The 23,855-nt window shown below is 42.9% G+C and overlaps 1 protein-coding gene across 1 annotated transcript in view; it reads right to left on the bottom strand.

The window, feature by feature from the left end:
* Positions 1-23,855, bottom strand: part of Polr2M (RNA polymerase II subunit M) — a 56,518-nt gene that overhangs the window by 11,914 nt on the left and 20,749 nt on the right. Inside the window, exons 3-5 of the mRNA XM_068354702.1 lie at positions 17,318-17,465; positions 15,574-15,756; positions 2,753-2,849 (exon numbers count right to left, since the gene is read on the bottom strand). Coding sequence (XP_068210803.1) covers positions 2,753-2,849; positions 15,574-15,756; positions 17,318-17,465 — 428 coding nt within the window. The remainder of the gene's footprint in view (positions 1-2,752; positions 2,850-15,573; positions 15,757-17,317; positions 17,466-23,855) is intronic.

Raw genomic sequence — 23,855 nt, 5'->3', positions numbered from 1 at the left:
AGGTGCTTAGAAGGAATGGTGGGAGAAGGATGGGTAGTGGTAGTGGTGGTGGTGGGGGGGGGGTGCAGTAGCTGTAGAGAACGACACCTCGTAGTAACGGGAATTGTTGAGGAAGGAGAAGACTAATTGGTAAGGGACCTCTGGTAGTGGTTTCACACGCCCATGTTATTATACCGACACCCTATAAGGGTGAGCGAGCTGGGTATATTCCTGGCATTCCATGCAACTTTTTTCTCTGGTATATTTAGCAGCATCTATACCTTAGGAATGGTGCTTTAAGTAGCATTTCACGGAGCGACACAGGTTGAGCCCATAAATTACATTTTAAATATACTGAGAATATTAGGAAATACCAATAATTGACTATGAAAAAAGATGATTTTTATAAACTTCATTAGTTTGGCAGTGTAGCATCAACAGCATCTGATAATATGCGACAGGCCTACGTTACAATGACTTAAGTGTTTACATCACTGAATTTTCATGCAATAAGACTCCTACATGTCAATCGATTCCTAACCTTAAAAGAGGTGCCAGATTATTCATCGACAAATTATCGATGGTGGACCTGCACTATGAAAAAGAGAATATAAAATACAAATTAATTCAAGATGATAATCAAAATAGTGAGAAATGAAAAGGCAAAACAAGGGATGGTCTTGAAAATAAAGAAAACCGTAATTGCTGGCATACATGGTAAAAGAATTTTAAGAAAGGAAAAAATTAAAACCAAAACAAATCAGAGAGAGGAGACATCCCCTTTTTTGTTTCATTTGTTTGATGTCGGCTACCCCCCAAAATTGGGGGAAGTGCTTTGGTATGTGTATGTATGTAGTACCTTATATGGTTAAGATATATGTTGCATTTAGCCTACAGGCTGCAACACTGGTTTTGGTTATGCAAAGATGGGATGATAGATTGATTATGAATTTGGATGTCCATTCAACAACCAAGACTGCAAAATAGTAGTAGTGGGAAAGGTGGTAAAATGAAAGGCTAAAAAAGAAATGCGATTAATGTCAGTGATTCAAGGACACCTTTTCTGGACAAGGCTTGCTCATTACATCTGAGAGTAGTGCTGTAACTACTTTAGAGTTATTAAAAACCCTAATTAAAGATAGCACACTTATCAGGATTCTTTTAGTCGTTTTTTTTATAGATTATATATATATGTTTTAATGTTGTTAATGTTTTTAAAATATTATATTTTAATTGTTCATTACTTATATTGTTCAATTATTTCCTTATTTCCTTTCCTCACTGGGGTATTTTTCCCAGTTGGAGCCCTTGGGCTTATAGCATCTTGCTTTTCCAACTGGGGTTGTAGCATCATCCTTAAAATCAATACTAACTACACCAAGATTTTGTTGCAGAGAATGACATGAAATCTGACTAAGGCAAAGACGATAGAGATGTTGTGAGGAAGTACTAGCGCAGCTTTAACCTCAAGAAAGCAATTTACATAATTCATGAAGCTTGGGAATGTGTTTCAGAAAAGTGCATTCAAGGATCTTGGCGGAAACTGCCCTAATATGCTTACGGAATTTATTGGATTTTTATTGTGGAGGAGCCATTGACTTCAGCTTCCTCATCATCTCTGAGATCACCAAGGAAGCCTCGTCAAACGATACTTTATGAGTCTTATTGTAAAGTCGTCTTTCCAAGGATTTTCTTTAGAATTTGATAATGAGCTCCCTGATTTGGCAGCTCAGGAATCTGATCTAGACAATGCATATCACAATCATCATCACTGTATGCCTCCTCCTCCTCTTCCTCACCATGTATTATTATAAGAAAACCTTGTTTCATATCTGTGAATTTTGTATATAAGACTGTTTTTGGAAAATAATTGCAAATAAAAAGTTGACTATTTCATTCCACAGTGTGCCTCCCTTTCGGGGAAAAGCTTTCATCCACCATGCACTGTCCAGGCCTTATCAGGCTACTCATCCCCATGATGGGCTGATGAAAAGTTCCTAATTATATCCCTCTACCCTTTATAGGAAAGGAGACATTTTCAGGAAAGAAAAATAACCAACCACATGTTCAAGGGGGACTTCCTACCCACAAATGGAAGTCTTTCTATTTCAAGAGACAGAAGTTTTGTACACACATAGAAACATATTAAAATTTTAAAATTATATTCGTATTTACCATAGCTATACAGTACAAACATTAGTCCTTTAAAGTTAAGCCATGTACATTGACCACCCCTCTCAATCATGAGCTGAAGGTAAAAAGTGAAGGCTTTGAAATGAAAGCGGGCAGGACAACTCAGTCGCACTCACAACTATATATGTCCTTAAACACACCGTTAATGATTTTAACAGCAATTCCAACATTGAAAGCATTCACTACTTTATCTGGACTGTACTTATAAAATTTGTTATATTTAACAAAAAAAATATTACATAGCAATAAAAGTTCTCCAAAAATCATGCTAGCTTCAAACAGTGATGAATACATTAGAATAGACTGGCATCATAAATTCAAAAGGTAATTCATGATAGCATCATTGACTAAAAAAATAAAGTAAACTTTAGGAAATAAAAAAAAAATAAAAATACTGTAAAAGACAATTCTTATAAAAAAAATTTCTTAGTACTACCTTTTGGATTATGTCAAGGCTATATTTCTACAGATATTCATTAAATGTCCCTACAAATACTATTTTTATTTCTAATAAATGGCTACCCGCTGAATACTTATGGAACTACAAAATTAGAGAATAAATATATAGTACAGCACTTACTTTTTCTTTATTTAGGTAGTCTTTTTCCCGTTTTATTGACTCTTCTTGGGATATACAAATCACAGGTCGACTATTTGTTGGTGTAGGATGAAGAGGCCTGTAAAATTTCAAAAGATGAACTGAGGAGTTTCTAACACAACAACATTTATGAAATAAACATCACAAACCTTTAAGAAATTTGTATTTAACACTAATGAAATAAACATGAAATTCGTATCTAACACTTATGAAATAAACATCACATATACGGTATTTAACCCTTTTACCCCCAAAGGACGTACTGGTAGGTTTCACAAAACTCATTCCTTTACCCCCATGGACGTACCCATACGTCCTTGCAAAAAAAAATGCTATTTAAAATTTTTTTTGCATATTTTTAATAATTTTTTGAGAAACTTCAGGCATTTCCCAAGAGAATGAGACCAACCTGACCTCTTTATGTCAAAAATTAAGGCTGTTAGAGCAATTTAAAAAATATATATTGCAAAATGTGCTTGAAAACAAATAACCACATGGAGGTTAAGGGTTGGAAATTTCCAAATAGCCTGGTGGTAAAAGGGTTAAGGAATTTGCTTTTTTCCCGAGCTATACAAAACTGAGTCTTTTAATAAGGAAGAATGATTCAGCCCAAACTGGAGGAAGCTGTTAAATCCTAGATAACATGCAGTTATCCAGCTGGCAAGGGTAAGGGGCTTCTCCCAGCTGGAGAGGGGTGGTTGCGGTGGGTAGTTGGATTAGAGGACTTAGGTTTATATCACTAGGAAAAATAAAATATTTTTAACCCTTTTACCCCCAAAGGACATACTGGCACGTTTCACAAAACCCACCCCTTTACCCCCATGGACGTACCGGTACGTCCTTGCAAAAAAATGCTATAAAATTTTTTTTTTTCATATTTTTGATAATTTTTTGAGAAAATTCAGGCATTTTTCAAGAGATTGAGACCAACCTGACCTCTTTATGACAAAAATTAAGGCTGTTAGAGCAATTTAAAAAAAAATATACTGCAAAATGTGCTGGGAAAAGATAACCCCCTGGGGGTTAAGGGTTGGAAATTTCCAAAGAGCCTGGGGGTAAAAGGGTTAATAAGTTGTGATTTGTTCTTATGCGGAATACAAATCCTTGTTCTTTAATTAGGGAGACTCACTGCTTGGTGGGTTGGAAGCCTTCTTAGATCCTAACTGGATGGATCATTTTCTTCCCTGGAAGTGACCACCGCTTGACCTGTACATGAGTTAGCGGTGACCTCAGAAACCTCCTACCTGACTTTTGCAGTGATGAATGACTGATAATTATTATCATTATTACTTGTTAAGCTACAACCATAATTGTAAAAGCAGGATGCTATAAGCCCAGGGGCTCTAACAGGGAAAAAAGCCCAGTGAAGAAAGGAAATGAGGAAACAAAGGAAATAATGTGCCTCAGTGTACCCTCAAGCAAGAGAGAACCTACCCAAGACAATGGAAGACCATGGTACAGAGAGGCTATGGCACTATCCAAGTCTAAAGAACAAAGGCCTAATTTTGGAGAGTCCTTCTCATAGACGAGCTGCTTACCATAGCTAACGAGTCTCTTCTACCATTGCCAAGATGAAAGTAATGACTGAATATTTACAGTACAGTAATTAACCCTTGCGACAAGAAAAAATTATTTGGTGTATGAGGCAAAAGAAATATGATCCGTAACCAAGATCTTATGTAGTACTATCAGGCTAATAAAAGGACCCAATAACTCAACAGAAGTACCTCAGTGGGTGGCTGGTGCCTTGGACAACCTACTACCTACTAAGTACTGGCTGATACATGCTTGCATTTACTCAATCAAAATGGAGATCCCCTTCCCCCAAGAGGGGATGTCAGATTGAAAGATAAAGCTGTATGATGATCAATGGGTTGATGTACATTGCCCCATTCCCCCTTCATTAAGAGGGGTGGGAGAGATACCGATTTAAACCAAAAGAATGGATGTCTGAAGTGGATCTTGTTAGTATCAGGTCCCATCCAGCACGTAATAATTTGACTGCTTGGTGACATAGAAGGTGGTGACAGAAGAAAGAAGAGCCAGTTACTCAACCACTAATTCCAAATTTACATTTACCAAATCATAAACAAAATGCATCTTTATTCCATGTGAGAGCTGAACTGGTTCCACTGTTGGAGCAGCCACCACAGGACCAGGCATCAAGGTGTCAATGGACTAGTGGGTTTACTGTATTTTCACAAGTAAAAGGCCACAAAGGTGGTCCTGCCTTCTCCAGGTGTCCTCATGGCGGCCTAATCTCGGGTACTCTCATGCCTTACTGGGGCTGAGGGAGTCGTCGTGCACTCAGAAGATTCTGCTACACCTGCAAGAGAACACTCATTCCGCTCCAAGGAGAGAAACATGTTATTTTCCTTAGTAAAATAAATTTTTGAATATACTTACCCGATGATCATGTAGCTGTCAACTCTGTTGCCCGACAGAAAAATCTAAGGTCGGGATACGCCAGCGATCGCTATACAGGTGGGGGTGTACACAACAGCGCCATCTGTCGAGTAGGTACTCAGGTACTTCTTGTCAACAAGAACTCAATTTTCTCCTCGGTCCACTGGTTCTCTATGGGGAGGAAGGGAGGGTCCTTAAATTCATGATCATCGGGTAAGTATATTCAAAAATTTATTTTACTAAGGAAAATAACATTTTTCAATATTAATCTTACCCGATGATCATGTAGCTGATTCACACCCAGGGGGGTGGGTGGAGACCAGCATACATGTTAACATTAGAAGCTAAGTATCCCGTATTTCATTTTAGCAGTTATTCAAAATAACAAACATAAAATAAATAAGTACCTGGTAAGGAAGTCGACTTGAACCATTACTCTGCCTTTTTAAGTACGTCTTCCTTACTGAGCCTAGCGATCCTCTTAGGATGCTGAGCGACTCCTAGGTGCTGAAGTATGAAGGGCTGCAACCCATACTAAAGGACCTCATCACAACCTCTAATCTAGGCGCTTCTCAAGAAAGAATTTGACCACCCGCCAAATCAACCAGGATGCGGAAGGCTTCTTAGCCTTCCGTACAACCCAAAAAACAACAATAAAAGCATTTCAAGAGAAAGATTAAAAAAAAAAAAAGGTTATGGGATTATGGGAATGTAGTGGTTGAGCCCTCACCTACTACTGCACTCGCTGCTACGAATGGTCCCAGGGTGTAGCAGTTCTCGTAAAGAGACTGGACATCTTTGAGGTAAAATGATGCGAACACTGACTTGCTTCTCCAATAGGTTGCATCCATAACACTCTGCAGAGAACGGTTCTGTTTGAAGGCCACTGAAGTAGCGACAGCTCTAACTTCATGTGTCCTTACCTTCAGCAAAGCATGGTCTTCTTCCTTCAGATGAGAATGGGCCTCTCTAATCAAAAGCCTGATGTAATAAGAAACTGCGTTCTTAGACATCGGTAAAGCAGGTTTCTTGATAGAACACCATAAAGCTTCTGATTGTCCTCGTAATGGCTTTGTACGTCTTAAATAGTACTTAAGAGCTCTTACTGGGCAAAGTACTCTCTCTTGTTCGTTACCAACCAAGTTGGACAGGCTTGGGATCTCGAACGACTTGGGCCAAGGACGAGAAGGAAGCTCGTTTTTAGCTAAAAAACCAAGCTGCAAGGAACATGTAGCCGTTTCAGATGTAAAACCTATGTTCCTGCTGAAGGCGTGAATCTCACTGACTCTTTTAGCTGTTGCTAAGCAAACGAGGAAAAGAGTCTTCAATGTGAGATCCTTAAAAGAGGCTGATTGAAGCGGTTCGAACCTTGCTGACATCAGGAACCTTAAAACCACGTCTAGGTTCCAGCCTGGTGTGACTAACCGACGCTCCTTTGAGGTCTCAAAAGACTTAAGGAGGTCCTGTAGATCTTTGTTGGTGGAAAGATCTAAGCCTCTGTGGCGGAAGACCGCTGCCAACATGCTTCTGTAACCTTTGATCGTAGGAGCTGAAAGGGATCTTACATTCCTTAGATGTAAAAGGAAGTCAGCTATCTGCGTTACAGAGGTACTGGTTGAGGAAACTGCATTCGCCTTGCACCAGCTTCGGAAGACTTCCCATTTTGACTGGTAGACCTTGAGAGTGGATGTCCTCCTTGCTCTGGCTGCCTCCTTCGAAAAGCCTCTAGCTCTTGAGAGTCTTTCGATAGTCTGAAGGCAGTCAGACGAAGAGCGTGGAGGCTTGGGTGTACCTTCTTTACGTGCGGCTGACGCAGAAGGTCCACTCTTAGAGGAAGAGTCCTGGGAACGTCCACTAGCCATTGCAGTACCTCGGTGAACCATTCTCTCGCGGGCCAGAGGGGAGCAACCAACGTCAACCGTGTCCCTTCGTGAGAGGCGAACTTCTGCAGTACCTTGTTGACAATCTTGAACGGAGGGAACGCATACAGGTCTAGATGGGACCAATCCAGAAGAAAGGCATCTACGTGAACTGCTGCTGGGTCCGGAATCGGTGAACAATAAATCGGGAGCCTCTTGGTCATCGAGGTAGCGAATAGATCTATGGTGGGCTGACCCCACAGGGCCCATAGTCTGCTGCAAACATTCTTGTGAAGGGTCCACTCTGTGGGGATGACCTGACCCTTCCGGCTGAGGCGATCTGCCATGACATTCATGTCGCCCTGAATGAACCTCGTTACCAGCGAAATCTTTCGATCTCTTGACCAAGTGAGGAGGTCCCTTGCGATCTCGAACAACTTCCTCGAATGAGTCCCTCCTTGCTTGGAGATGTACGCCAAGGCTGTGGTGTTGTCGGAGTTCACCTCCACCACCTTGCCTAGATGGAGGGACTTGAAGTTTATCAAGGCCAGATGAACTGCCAATAGCTCCTTGCAGTTGATGTGAAGTGTTCTTTGCTCCTGATTCCACGTGCCCGAGCATTCCTGTCCGTCCAGTGTCGCACCCCAGCCCGTGTCCGATGCGTCCGAGAAGAGAAGGTGGTCGGGGGTCTGAACAGCCAATGGTAGACCTTCCTTGAGAAGAATGCTGTTCTTCCACCACGTCAGTGCAGACCTCATCTCTTCGGATATAGGAACTGAGACCGCTTCTAGCGTCATGTCCTTTCTCCAGTGAGCAGCTAGATGATACTGAAGGGGGCGGAGGTGGAGTCTCCCTAACTCGATGAACTGGGCCAGCGATGAAAGTGTCCCTGTTAGACTCATCCACTGCCTGACTGAACATCGGTTCCTTCTCAGCATGCTCTGGATGCATTCTTGGGCTTGACTGATCCTGGGGGCCGACGGAAAAGCCCGAAAAGCTCGACTCTGAATCTCCATACCTAGATAGACAATGGTTTGGGATGGGACGAGTTGGGACTTCTCTATATTGACCAGGAGACCCAATTCCTTGGTCAGATCCATAGTCCATCTGAGATTCTCCAGACAGCGACGACTTGACGGAGCTCTTAAAAGCCAGTCGTCCAAATAGAGGGAGGCTCTGATGTCTGCCAAGTGAAGGAATTTGGCAATATTCCTCATCAGTTTGGTAAACACAAGAGGTGCCGTGCTTAGGCCAAAGCACAGGGCTTGGAACTGGTACACGACCTTTCCAAAGACGAACCTTAAGAAAGGTTGGGAGTCTGGATGGACGGGGACATGAAAGTACGCGTCTTTTAGGTCCAACGAGACCATCCAGTCTTCCTTCCTGACCGATGCTAGGACCGACTTCGTCGTCTCCATTGTGAACGTCTGCTTGGTGACAAAAGCATTGAGAGCACTGACGTCCAGCACCGGTCTCCAACCTCCTGTCTTCTTCGCTACCAGGAAGAGACGGTTGTAGAAGCCCGGGGATTGATGGTCCCGGACTATGACTACCGCTCCCTTTTGTAGCAAGAGAGACACCTCTTGTTGCAACGCTAGCCTCTTGTCCTTCTCCTTGTAGTTGGGAGAGAGGTTGATGGGAGAAGTTGCTAGAGGGGGACTGCGGCAGAACGGAATCCTGTACCCCTCCCTGAGCAACTTCACAGACTGAGCGTCTGCACCTCTGTTCTCCCAAGCCTGCCAGAAGTTCTTGAGCCTGGCTCCCACTGCTGTCTGGAGAGGTAGGCAGTCAGATTCTGCCTTTTGAGGACTTGGAACCCTTCTTCGATTTGCCACGATGACTGTCGGCACGGGTACCTCCTCTGCTGGAGGTTCTGCCACGAAAGGGCGGGATGAACCTAGACGCTGGTGTGTCCATCCTAGGTCTAGGCACGGAAGGTAAAGCTTTGGCCTTACGTGCGGAGGACGCCACCAGATCATGGGTATCCTTCTGGATCAACGAGGCAGCCATCCCCTTGATCAGCTCTTCCGGAAAGAGACACTTGGAAAGCGGAGCAAACAACAACTCCGACTTCTGGCAAGGAGTGATCCCAGCAGACAAGAAGGAGCAAAGATGGTCTCTCTTCTTAAGCACTCCCGACACGTACGAAGCCGCAAGCTCACCAGACCCATCCCGAATGGCTTTGTCAATGCTAGACATGATAAGCATGGCAGAGTCCTTATCCGAAGGGGAAGTCTTTCTGCTTAACGCTCCCAAACACCAATCGAGGAAGTTGAAGATCTCAAAAGCACGAAAAACTCCCTTCAACAGATGATCCATGTCAGAAAAGGACCAGCAAATCTTAGATCGTCTCATAGCCAGCCTGCGGGGAGAGTCAACCAGACTTGAGAAGTCGCCCTGGGCAGAGGCAGGAACTCCCAAGCCGGGTTCCTCTCCCGTGGCATACCAGACGCTAGATTTGGAAGCAAGCTTGGTAGGCGGAAAGATGAAAGCAGTCTTTCCCAGCTGCTTCTTGGACTGCAACCACTCTCCCATTACCCTCAAAGCTCTCTTGGATGAGCGTGCGAGTACGAGTTTAGTGAAGGCAGGAGCTGCTGACTGCATGCCTAAAGCAAACTCGGAGGGAGGAGAGCGCGGGGTTGCAGACACAAACTGTTCCGGATACAACTCCCTGAACAGGGCAAGGACTTTCCTAAAGTCTAAGGAGGGAGGCGTAGACTTGGGTTCTTCTAAGTCGGAGTGCGGATCATCCAAATGCGCAGCTTCGTCGTCATCAGATACTCCATCATCCGAAAGCTGAGGAGGAAGTGGCAAAGGTGGAGCAGAAAGCTGAACGGCTGAATCCGGCAGCACGGGTGCATGCGTAGCTGCTGCGGATCCAACATCATGCCGCTGCTGGTCAGTCTGCGAGCTGGCAACAACAAAAGCGGAGTGCTGGTGCGTGGGAGGGACTGCCGTGGGTTGCGGAGCATGCCGCATGGGTTGCGGAGCATGCCGCATTGCGTCAAAACACGGCAGCTTGACAGCACCTTCCCACTGCTGATGCGGTAGCTCACGCATGTCAACGGAGGGTGCAGCATGAACATGCGTCTGGCAGGGTCGACTGCGCATCGGTGGTGGAGCTCTCACAGGTGGAGTGTGGGAGCAGGCAGCCGCAGTATCTGCTGAGCGCACAACCGTGGCAGGTTGTAGGTTAACAGGTGCAGTGTCAACCTTCTCAGCACGATACTCCTGCATGAAGGAAGCAAGCTGAGACTGCATAGTCTGCAGCATGGACCACTTAGGGTCTACCGTGGTTGGTGTGGCAACAGACGGAGTAGTTGCCTGCTGCGGAACCACTCTACCTCTCTTGGGAGGTGTGTAGTCTTCGGAAGACTGCGGCGAGTCCGAACTGACCCAGTGGCTACACCTGGGCCGTTGGACTCGCTCGGAAGGGACCTTACGCTTGAGAGGTCGTGAGACCTTGGTCCAACGTTTCTTCCTAGAAACTTCTTCCACAGACGAGGAATGATAGGGCTCATTCGTCTGTTTGTGGATGGGACGATCTCTGACAGATACGTCCGCAACCACTGAGGGTACATCCGTACGCTGATCAAGGCCTGTCGAACCCTTTGGTCCTTCGACATTGCTTCTCCCCTGGGCTTGGGAGCTTGCAAGAGGTCCCGGACTGGGAGGACGACTGGCACGAACAGATGTACCCTCATGCGCAACACTGACACTGACACTTTTCACTTCACTTGCACTCACTACACTTCCCACTGCACTTTGCGCTTTCAACTCTTTGACATCGGCCAAAAGTTGATTCCGGTCATTAGCTAATGACTCCACTCTGTCACCAAGAGCCTGAATGGCACGCATCATGTCCGCCATGGAGGGTTGAGCACTAGTAGCAGGGTCGGGAGTCACCACTATAGGGGAAGGAGTAGGTTGAGGGGCATGGGGAGAGGAAAAATCAAACGAGCGAGAAGAACTCCTCCTGATCCTATCCTTCTCTAGCCTACGTGCATTCTTTAGGAATTCGTTAAAATCGAATTCCGAAAGCCCAGCGCATTCCTCACATCGATCTTCCAATTGACAGGATTTACCCCTACAATTGGAACAAACGGTGTGAGGATCTATGGAGGCCTTCGGAAGACGCCTAGAACAAGCCCTAACGCTACATTGCCTGTACTTAGGGACTTGAGAATGGTCAGACATCTTGAATTCTTGAATTAGCCAAGGGGGAAATCCAAAATCTAGCAAAGTTCATTAACAATTAATCCAAATCTAATCAAAAAGCTTGATAAGCTAATGATAAAAGTTCCTGAATAGCTAAAGCTAAAATCTAGAGCGAATACATCACCAAAAACGTGAAAAACAACTCCAGAAACAACAGCGTATCCAAGTAGGTCTTGCCGGTGGCACGACAGAGGAAAAATTGAGTTCTTGTTGACAAGAAGTACCTGAGTACCTACTCGACAGATGGCGCTGTTGTGTACACCCCCACCTGTATAGCGATCGCTGGCGTATCCCGACCTTAGATTTTTCTGTCGGGCAACAGAGTTGACAGCTACATGATCATCGGGTAAGATTAATATTGAAAAATATGTAATTGGGAGCTGATGAAGGACCAGGCAGGACAGCCATGGGCCCGTGTTTTGAGGAACACAGGAATAGTTCCTCCGGCCCACATTACATGTCTTCCAAAGCACACAAGGACAGCCTCAAATAATGCCATCCTCTCAATCTGGGCTAGTAACCCCTTGCCAGAACAAGGAAGATGCCGAAGCCCCTCCATCAACTGTGTACAGGGCAGTACACATCTGTATCCGGGGCAGGACCCTGGGTCACATTTCAACCTTGTATCCCACCCTTAGCTGTGGTTCCGGGCCCCATGGGATTGGAAGCCACTCGGGAGCCATGCACATCCCCAAGAGTTTAGTGGTGTTGCAAGGAGCCCTATCCTTGCAACTGCAGCTAGCTTTCCTGGACTTCTTTAAACTCTTCCTTTTCTTCTTCAACTAAGAAGAAATAACAGAATCATGGTCAGAGGACGAGGAGGCGAATGAGGAAGAACAATGTGCAATCTTCTTTACTCTTCCTAACTCTCACTCCCAGTTCTGCAAGCAGAGCGGTTGAGGATGAGAGACCAGCAACAGTGACGTTCCCCCGGGGGAAGAAAACACACGGATTGCTCCAAAAGGAGCCGCAACACTGGGGCACACTGAAACAGGGAAGGCACACTCACAGGGTTCTGCAACCCCGCAACCAGTGGGGCCAGAAGCAAAGCCACAGAAATAAAGGGAACAAGTAATACCGGCACCTGGCGCATGCCCAGGCACAAGGGTCGGGGTGACTGACACAGGGGAAGGGGACCAGGATAACCCCAGGCAAAGGGGGAACATGCACTTTAGCCTTGGTGGCCTTCAATTACAGGGCCAAGGCCCTACAGTGATGGCATCATTTCTGGCAGAACAGTGTCACTTTATAGGACTTATTTTAAGCTTTGGGGGGACTACCAAGCTCCCCAACACTGGGGGCACCAACAAGCCTTTCACCAGTGGCGTCTCCATGAACACTTGGGGCATTTGCACAGGGGGAAGCAGGAGAAATAGCCTTGGCTTCTTGAGGTCAAACTCATTGTCAGCAGTTTGTACAGTCATGGGTAAAGAGCTCGTAGCCTCTAAAATGGTGCAGAAAACACTAGGGGTTACCCTCATGCCACTGAAACCTGAAAAAAACCACTGAAGTAAATCCTAGGACTCTTGCTCCTGACACATACTCCCCGGGGGACCGATCCAGGGGCGTATGCACAGGGAAGACAGAAGCAGTAGCACCCCCAAAGGAGACAAAAGCAGTGAATGACTTCATTGGTGTCTTCATGGGTATTGCCAATAGAGAACCCTGGCACTGCATAGGAGGCCACAACCTACACTGCACACACTGATGACTGTAAAAATTCATACCCCCTACACAAAGCATAGAGGTAGTGTAGATCTACAGCCCGTTTAGCCATAAACTGGCTGCAACATCCACCCTTCCCCCCGCAAACACAAACTTTTTACTTCCATTCCATTCAGTTAACCATCCACATTCACTTCTTGCAAAAGGAAATGAAAAAGTTTGGTGAGGAGCTGACAGTACATGAAGGTGAATCAAAAGTGAAGCTCTCTAGCTGGGAGAGGGGGTGGAGCACCTAGGCCTGCACCCTCGCCACTGGATAAATGCTCATTGCCCAAGATTTAACGATCATCTCTAGCTCGCACTGAATCAACCTCCCTAATTAAAGGATAAGGGTTTGAATGCTGTGTGGATAACCAATATATGACAAGTAATGCTGTATTGCAGACCCTACTTCCTTACCAAAGACTCTGCTTTTCAAAGTTAAAGCTAGGGGCAGAAAGAATGGAGAAGAGCCTGTGATCCTGCCTCCATTCCAGACTTGGATCTATACATTACCATAGATGATTATTATCCCATAAGGGATCCGTGTTACCTATAACTCTGTTCAAGCAGTCACCACAAGACCAAGCACTAGGGCGTCAAAGGACCTGTGGGTATTCCTGTAAAATAAAGGCCATGAAGGTGGCCTGTTGCATAGACACCCCAACCTTCAAACCCCTACCAACTACACCTTCCTCTTGAAGAAAAGGGTGGGGGCTAGCCCCTGATTTCTCAAGTGTCAGTCCTAGTTGGTACCTAGACTCTTAGCAGTCTAGGTGTATGCATTAGGGATCAACTCCTGAAGTCCAAGAGATTGTGTTCTAGACCAACTTTTTCTTGATTCTGTCTGTCTGCTAAGGAAGAGTTGCCTACACTCAGGTCCAAGGTGTCAGGTCTTCTTCAGATTGCACTGCAGAGCCCTCATGTTCCACAAAAAACTCTTGTCTATGCCAGTTTCTGCTTCATGTAAAGATGTGACTGAGAAGAGCTCGAACCCTAGGTCACACTCTGGCAGGGTCCAAGTTTGGTGCCCTGGCACTAGATTAACAATATCCTACACCTGTCAGAGTGAGAGACTAAGGGAAAGAGACCATGTTCAGCACCTAACCTTAACAGAAGCCTTCTCAAAGGCTCGGACAAAGTACCGAGAACCGCAAGACTGTTAGAAGCCACTCCAAAGCATAGGCAACTCTTATGAGAAGGAAACTCTTAAAAGAAAAAAAAAAGTTATCCCCTTCTGCTGAAAGACCATGCTCAAGTGTGAGTCGTATCCTTGACAGCCACTAATGAGAGGAGCTTCTCCGAGCCAAGAGGAGGAGGAACTATGTGATCTGGTCTAGAGATGATCAGACTTGAGAAGAATCCCTTTATGACATTCCATCATTGAGAATGCCCACTTCCGAGGACAGCGAGGGTCAAACAAGTTCCTTAGGGATCCTGACATGGCAGAACAGGAAACCATTCGACGCAAGGCCATCCAGGAGCCACCCAATTCAACTCGAGTCCAGAGAAAGGACATAACAATCCAAGTGATCCCATGGGTGTTGGAAGAGACCCTGGGCACTTCTTGTTTAGCTGTATGGTGAACAGGTCGATCCCTGGATAACCCATCTAAACCAAAAGCTTCTCCATTATACCAGGATGTAAAGACCACTCTAACCCTATAATCTTCCCTTTGGCAACTAAGTGTGTCTACTAGTCCATTCCTCTTGCTTGGAATGTGATTCGCTGACAACTTCCAGGCATGGAATACAGTTCAGAAATGCATCTACTTCATCAGCTTGTACAGCTAGATGTAAGCCAAAACAGTGGTGTTGTTGCAACACTCACTAGAAGCCTGCTGAATGTTCTTGGAAAGCTTGCAGCGATAAAAAGGCTGCTAGTCCCAGGAGATTGAAGAAATAGATGCTTCTTATTCTAGTCACACTTTTGAGATGACCCTGTCGTCCAGGCCTGCGCCCCTCCCCTCTTTCGATGCATCTGAGCATAGTTGCATGTTGTTAAGAGGCAAGTCGAGTGGGACTCGACTATGAGGGTTCATCATTAGCTAACAAGCCTACTGTCTCGCCAACGCAAGGAGGGATGGCAATCCTTGAAGACTAACCAGTGGGAGGGTTACTCGCCTGTGCTCACCACCTGTTTTTAAACACCTCATTAACGATTTCAACAGCCATTCCAGCTTTAAAGACATACATATTTAAAAAGACGAAAGGTTTGCATACAGGCAGGAACAAATTATGATTATTCCATCTTTGGAGAATACACAGGTAAAATATAAAAACTGTAATTTGTCTTTTATGGGAGAAACTGGAAAGAATTTGGCAAGTACCTAAAAATACATAAGCTGCAGGTCTTCATAACAAAAAAAAATATCCATTCCTACACAAACTTACATTATTACTGTACATAGATAAGGAAATTGGTCGAGGGTTCAAGAGGCGTTAATGCAACAGGAATGTGTTTCTTTATTTCTAATTTGGACTAAAATCATTAGTTTGAGTCACCTTCACGAACAGCACCTGATGCCTCGACAGGATGATGAACAAATCAAATGATAATGGTTCTTGAAAACATACAACAATTTGCAAAGTACACAATGGAAAACTAAAACCTTACCTGAAGGGTTTGAAGGAAACTTTCGGTGGTCCATTTTGCTCATATTTCTTTTGAATCATCTCATCTCTCTTCACTCCAAACTGACGTTTGTCTTGTAATGTTTCTTCTCCCTGCTTAGAATCACTAAGTTCTAACTGTTCAAGTTCCCTTGCAATTGCACTTGCTGGATCATCCTCTGCTAACCTATTTTACGATATGCACCATATGAGATTATTTTAGAATCACAGTATTTCTTTGCAATTTCAATAAATGGGTCGCTATCTTATTTAGTCTCTTTGATATCTCTTCACAATACTTGTCAATAAATAAAACCTACAGTTTTTAAATCAATTACCTTAAATAACCCTAGTTTCAAATTAAAAAATGATCATTAAAGGAATTTGCAGCGGACATTCACTCGCAACAAAAAAAAAGTACATTTCACGATAATTTTGTGAAAATAGTAAATATTGTGAATATAACTTGAACTTTCTGAAATATCACACTATTATTGACATGATTACACATCTTCATTAACCCTTTTACCCCCAGGCTCTTTGGAAATTTCCAACCCTTAACCCCCAAGGGGTTGTTTTTTCCCCAGTACATTTTGCAGTATATTTTTTTTTTTAAATTGCTCTAACAGCCTTAATTTTTGTCATAGAGAGGTCAGGTTGGTCTCATTCTCTTGGAAAATGCCTGAATTTTCTCAAAAAATTATCAAAAATATGAAAAAAAAAAAAAATTTATAGCATTTTTTTTGCAAGGACGTACCGATACGTCCAGGGGGGTAAAGGGATGAGTTTTGTGAAACGTACCAGTACGCCCTTTGGGGGTAAAAGGGTTAATTATAAAGTAATTTAAATTTACAAAAATTCACAAAAAGGTTTTACTCATATACCAATACTGTACATACATTATACATAAAACAAATTTAAAAAGACTTCCCTCTGGTGATACAGTGTTCCCCATTTTGCATTAGCTATTGATGCAATCATATTAAAAATATCTATCATTCATACTTTAATCCAATTCTTCTACGCTTCTTATCTCAGAGGTGGTAATGGAAAAGAAATTCCTTCAACTCTATCATAAAAATAGATTCAAGAAGAAATGTGAATTTTTCTTATCTATATAAACCAGAGGCCTTTAAAATACAATGTTTCATTGAATCATTAAAAAAGTAGTTGAAAGTGTGAGGGGTTAACTTCATCCATCCCCTATCACAAAATAGCCTCTTTTGTCTTCTTAGGGCCTGGTTTGAGACAGGTGATTAACAGGGGAAAATCAACTTAAAAGAAATTTTCTATAGCTAGAAACAACACATTACAGTATAGTATGAAATTAAAGTGTCTTAATCTTCAAAGGTATCTAAATCATAGTGCTCTGATAAAAACAAATTTGATTTTAGCAGTATAGTTAAGGAAGAGATTAACAGATAAATTTCAAGATATCCCAGAATGGCTAACCAGGGTTATGAAAAAGTAAAATATAAATGAAAGGTTTAGAGAAGTTCCTTGTTAATTACACATACTAATTTTGGTGTACGGTATACAGTAGGTATACAATAGGTAACATGATTCATTAATTCATACGCTGTAATTCCATGTACAGTTTACTGTAAGGAAGATTTATTCTCTTCTTATACTCGAATTATAAACATTATATATTCTGCCTGAGCAAATATCTGGTAGTAATTTTAGCCTTCTGGAAGCGTTGTCAACGTTATAGAGGCTCCAATGAGAACTATATCAAATGTCCTAACCTGGATTTAATTTCACGATGATCAATGACAGAAGAGTGGTGGGCCATAAGTTCCAATGGATGTAGGTCATCTCCGTCCTCGTAGAGGTCCTCCTTTTCACAAACTTTTCCATGGTCAACAGAATTATTTGTCAGGCTTCCAGTCCATTCTGCAATGTAAATAAAAAGGAATGTTAAAATTCTCGAGTATCATCATAACTAAAAGGAATCACAGAATCTAACAAGTTCTAAAGATATACAGGTTAATTACAGTATTAAAGTAATAAAATGTTTTACAGAACAGTAATACGTTTTTTTTTATTTAACATACAACCAATAATCCTGAAATACTTTACTATAGACAGACCCAATAATTTTAACATAAATTAACCATGTGTGTACTAACTCCACATAATGTGCTTTAATTCTTCAAAAAAGCAAATATATGAATACAAGTTAAAGGGTTGTAACTGTAATGGTCCCAATTTTGGTCCCAATTTTGACATAATTAAAAAAAAAAAAAAAAAAAAAGAAAGAAAGAAAGAAAGAAAGAAACTACTATTACTACTACACTATTAAATACATATATCTTGTTATTAAAAACTAAAGGAAAAAGTCCATTTTACAGTAATAACCATGTGGGCTGTCCTCAAAAGATATGGCTGCCCACCCGATTTTGTCAAGCTGGTGCGTGCCCTCCATGACGGAATGGTTGGGAGAGTCTGCCACCAGAACTCTCTTTCAGACTCATTCCCCATCAACGGCGGCCTGAAGCAGGGCTGTGTTCTGGCCCCGACGTGTTTCTCGCTATACACCGCAGCAATGCTCAACGAGATTCCCCCAGACACACCCTCAGTCGACCTACGTTTCCGTATGGATGGAGGCGCTTTCAACCTCGCTAGACTCCGCGCCAGAACCAAGACCACCTTGTGTGCAGTGCGAGAACTGCAGTATGCTGACGACAATGCCACCCCAGGTCAGACGGCAGAGGACCTGCAGTCGTTAGCTGATGCATACAACTCTGCCTACGAACGTTTTGGGATGCAAGTCAACTCAGACAAAACCAAGACCCTCGTCCAACATCCACCAGGACTGATGCTCCCCAACTTCAATACCACAGTGAATGACCAACCGTTAGAACAGGTGGACCAGTTCTCCTACCTAGGGAGCATCCTAACATCAGCTCCCACAAGCAAAAAGGACGTGGAGAACAGGATCAGGGCAGCCCACTCCGCCTTTGGCCGACTCAACTGCCGCGTATTTAACAACCACGCACTGACATTGACCACCAAAATAATGGTGTTCAGGGCAGTAGTCCTCTCCACGCTCCTGTATGCATGTGAAACATGGACGCTATATAGAAACGATATTAAAATCCTAGAACGCTTCCAACAAATGAAACTGAGGCAGATCTTGAAAATCCCCTGGGAGAGCCACACCACCAACATTGAAGTCTTAGAACGTGCCTCGCTGACCAGCGTGGAGGCCACCATCATCCACCACCGCCTCCGCTGGATAGGACACGTGCATAGGATGGATCCAGCTAGGCTCCCAAAGAAAATATTCTACGGAGAACTGACCCAGGGCACCAGACCACGAGGAGCTCCGAAAATGCGCTATAAAGATCAACTAAAGCGCACCCTGGCTCTAACTGACATCGATCCTTCCTCATGGGAAGAAACAGCCAGGGACAGGAAAACCTGGAGTAGTACAGTACACCATGGCACCGTGGACTTCGAGGAGAGGAGGAGACAAAATGAGGAGGCTAGGAGGAGAAGAAGGAGAGAGCAATTAGAACAGCCCCGCCCACCACCTACCCTCCCTTGTGAACACTGTCCGCGACTCTTCCACCACAGACTAGGACTTAACAGCCACATCAGGCATAAGCACCCACCCCACAGATAGGAGGCTGATGGCTAACGACAGAACCCAATACTCGGACACGAGTGGGCGCCGACGACAACAGTAATAATACCAAATTTTTTAAATAAAGTACTGTAATTAGTACTATTCTTGGATATAAAATAATTTTAATCATAAACATTATCCAGTACAGTACAATCAGAACCAAATGTTAAATCATTAACAAGGTAATACAGCAACAGGTTGGTGAGGGGGATCCAATCAATTACCACCTTGACGAGTCTAATCACTTTAGACCTTCGGCTTTAGAATCAAGAGGGCCGATAAAGGGAGGACACTCATACAAGAGACTCAGGTTTGTAAGTTTAAAGGGCCTGGGGGATGGACTAAGGCATTTGAAAAACATATCATTCAAAGGAGATTCATAATTGGAAGAATCACTGTATTCAAGGTTCTTGAACATGATCCTCCTCTCTCGAAGACCCTTTCCAGTTGCCATCTGAAGGCAAAAGAACTCCAAAAAATATTGAGCATGCATACAATTCTCTTCCGAAAAGTCTTGGGAAGACCTAGGATGGATTTTGATATGTTCTGGCAAAGACCTAAACATTTGAGAATCCTCTCTGAAACTAATCTTGATTTTGCATAGTTGATCGGAAATATTAGTTCCTGAAGAAATCAAAGGACAGGATTAGTGTATGCGAGGCATAATCATCTCGTCTCTGCCCAGACTAGACAGTTGATTAAACAAATAATGATCTGAACTCCCTGCAACAGCAGTAGTTTGATCACTGATTGGCTAGTATTATGAACACCCTTAGAGCTAAAGTGAAGACTAATGGCATTACTATACTGTAGTGTACTCTGAACATGTACGAACTTATTTAGAGCTAAAACCCATGGCAAGATTGAAAGAGCTTAGCAATGAGGACATACCAGTATGTTCCTTGGATATCTAAAGTACAGGTCCAAGCCACTTGGTGTATTTACTGGCAGACTTGCACTATGGTTATCATCTTGAAAACATTGAATCCAATTTGTTTGTCGAGAAAATGCGTCGAGGATCCCCCTTCCCTCAGAGAAGTCCTTCTTCAGGACATTGAAGAGCCTGCCCTGGAATTTCATAAATCTGCATTTCTCTTTGGCTCTCTTTTCCAGAAATTTGCTGTCAAACTTTTTTACTTGAAATAATTTTCGTCAAGGAGGGGGTTTGGATATATACGACCAGCCCACACTGTTTGAGATTAAGCACAGTCCCCACTGAGCAAAGTGGAGGCAACCCCAACCTAAAGGTATTTATCGTTGAGGGTTTTTGCCTTTGTGAAAGAAGTCAGAACCCTAACCTCCATTAAGTTTGCTTCCTAACAGCTTCCTCCTCTGGAATAATCCCAAAATACTTTTGAATTAAGCATCTGCCTGGAAAGGTTGTTCTTGCCTTCTACCATCATGAGGGAATTTGGATTTTGGAATTTGTTAGCAGAATTGAAGGGCCTGGGTTGAGCCTACGATGCTGGTCTTTTTCCAGTCTTCTGCTTTTCTCTTTGTAGAACTGGCACTCATAATTGAGCTCACAATTCCTTTTCAGACAGGATTGAAAGTCTTTCTTATACTTCTCCAATAGCAGTGTTAATTGCCAACTCATTAGCAAAGGTAAACAAATTTTGCTACTTCACCAAAGAAGAAAAGGTTGTCTGAAATGACATAAATGTAGCAGTGCATTTCTAATGTCCTCCCTACAAACACGCAAAGGGTATGTACCACTCCAAGGACAGAACTTATCAAGAACCAGAATATGCCGGGAGCAGTACGTAGAAGCAACCACACTCAACACCGAGTTGTTTCAGTCTGTAGCTTCCTCCAGTAATCTGTCTCACAAGGGAGTGCGCAAGCGCCTTCATCAGGAGTTGGTTAACACACTGTCCCATTTCCTTCTGAGAATTCCAGAAGACTTCAAGGTAGAAGGCAACTCAGCAGCAGGATCTTGGGGGATTGTGCTGAGTGAGACAATCTTCTCTCCTGGTCCTAGCTGACCAGTCCTAACAGAGACCAGTTAATTGTTATACATACCACATTAAAAAAAAACAGCTTGTCCAGGTTAACGGCTGTACGTACCACATTAAGAAAAACAAGTTTGTTAAATGTACAGGCCAGTTATTACTTAGACGGGGGACAGCAGAGCTGTTAAACTCACCAAAACCACCTACACTTAGGGAACAGAATGTTCAAGTAGCAAGGCACCAGTCACATACATCCATTCAGCCGACGTAGCACGACTTCATGAGCATATTGAGCTTTCAGGTGCTCTAAGGCTGATATTCAGCATGGAATCCTCACTTCAGGATCAGAGCGCGACAAGGAAGTTTCCAGTCAAACTTGTGTTTTAGTCTTAGTAGGTAACCTCTCTTAACCACTCTGCATGCTCTACTGTCATTGAAATGCCAAATCCCTTTGAGGGCAGAAGTTTCAGCTCCTCTTGGAACCGAGGATGCTTACTGGCGACAGGAAGGAATTGAGCTACCCTTTACTACTTTTTTAGACGTTTAACTGAGGGAACCAAGGCATAAGCCCTCACCTTCCCCCATCACCTCATCTGCTCTCTTTTTCTTCCTGTGCCCCTCCAAAAGGAAGAGCATTTAGATACTGAAGCACAAGACAACTGTTTAAATGGAGTTTCAAGAACAAACACCACTCATCTGCTTTATTGCACCTAATCCTCCTCTTCCAAGGAATGGATTTTGGTACAAAATACAGGAGCTCATGCTCCTACTTCCAGTGCTACTCTTTTGCAAGATAACACAACCACTCATGGTCAGAATGTTACCAGCTGCCCTTGTCATATTCCTGCTTTCAGAGATAAGTTTCAAGTTAGACCAAGTACAAGCTACTGGTCAAGATATTGGCAGATACCTTGCTTCCCTCCTACATTATGAAATCCCCAGGATGCTTCAGTTACACCAAGCATTCAATACTTATACCCACAGATAGCATTTCTACTAGTTAAGACGATCCCAGTAGAGGTTCGTATCAAGAACACTTCCGTGTCATCCTCGTCAATATTTTTCAGTACTAGCCGACATTTACAACTGATCTCACCCATTGCCTACAAACAAATTTTACCAGGACACTTCGTTGAATCCAATGCTTTGAAAAATGTTGATTATTCACCAAGAGTTCCAATAATGTATCTATTTAGGAAGACTTCTCAGTACAGTGGTACCTCTACATACGAATTTAATTCGTTCCACAACCAACTTCGGATGTAGAAAATGTTCAGATGTAGAAACGAATTTTCCCATAAGAATACATGGTAATTCATTTAATTCGTTCCTCAGCCTAAAAACCCATAATAAATCCTTAATAAATGGCTACACATAATTACACATAACAATAACATAACTCCATAATATGAAAGAAGCATGTAAAAAAGATAATTATAAAGAAATAATAAATTAAAAATGTGTTTTATTGCCACTTTACCTTAGACAGGCCAACGCAGGTGTAGGATTTGCTACGCCAGGAGGAGAAGGACGATCGGCGAGAAGGTAGACATGGTGTTAACATGTTCTTTAAATAAATACTCTCTCTCTCTCTCTCTCTCTCTCTCTCTTGTTTTTCTTCACTGTTAGTGTTAGACGTCTATTAATTTTTTCTGAGAGAGAGAGAGAGAGAGAGAGAGAGAGAGAGAGAGAGAGAGAGAGAGAGAGAGAGAGAGAGAGAGAGAGAGAGAGAGATTAAACAAAAATGTGTTGTGTACATATGATTTTTAACAGCGTTAAGGAGTTGAAAGACAGTTAAATGTAACTAAAAAAACAATATCAGCGAATCTGAATTCCTTTATTAACTAAAACAAATATTGATGCAAACACACTCGTGTGCGTATGCGCACACACACACGCACGAGGAGACATGATCGGCGAGAAGGTAGAGATGGTGACTGCGATAACATACCGTAACTTACACTACGGAAATTTTAATCTAACTTAGCTTATTTTTTTTTTATTTTTTTATTTCATATTTTTTACATTTTTTTTCTTTTGATTTTTTATTTTCATCACTTTCAGTGACGAGTTACGGTATGTTATCGCAGTCACCATCTCTACCTCCTCCCCGACCGTTTCTCTTACAGCGTAGCAATTTTTGCACCTGTGTGTGTGTTTGTGCATACGCACACAAGTGTGTTTGTATCAATATTTGTTTTAGTCAAAAAAGGAATTCAGATTAGCTGTTATTACTTTCTTAGTTACATTTAATTGTTTTTCAACTCGTTGACGCTGTTAAAAATCAAATGTACTCTAAACACATTTTTGTTTAATCTCTCTCTCTCGGAAAAAAATAATAATAGACGTATCTAACACTATAACAGCGAAGAAGAACGAGAGAGAGAGAGAGAGAGAGAGAGAGAGAGAGAGAGAGAGAGAGAGAGAGAGAGAGAGAGAGAGAGAGAGAGATATTTTATTTAAAAAAACATGTTAATGCTATTTTTAGAGAGAAACAGAAAAAGAGAGAAGTCTTATTTAAAAGAGCTTGTTAATGCTATCATGGGTTTCTTTGCTTCACTTTTTTCTTTCTTTCTATTCATCACGCTGACCCTTCTCACAAATGATCGTTGCCAACAATCTCTTTGTCCTTTATCCTTATCAACAAAAGGCGTTCCATCTCTTCCAGGGTATTGCTAAGATGTCTTGTAATAATGGTGA

This window comes from Palaemon carinicauda, chromosome 2 (genome assembly GCF_036898095.1).
Source record: "Palaemon carinicauda isolate YSFRI2023 chromosome 2, ASM3689809v2, whole genome shotgun sequence".
Lineage (NCBI taxonomy): Eukaryota > Metazoa > Arthropoda > Malacostraca > Decapoda > Palaemonidae > Palaemon > Palaemon carinicauda.
This window is presented reverse-complemented; position numbering and strand designations above follow the sequence as displayed.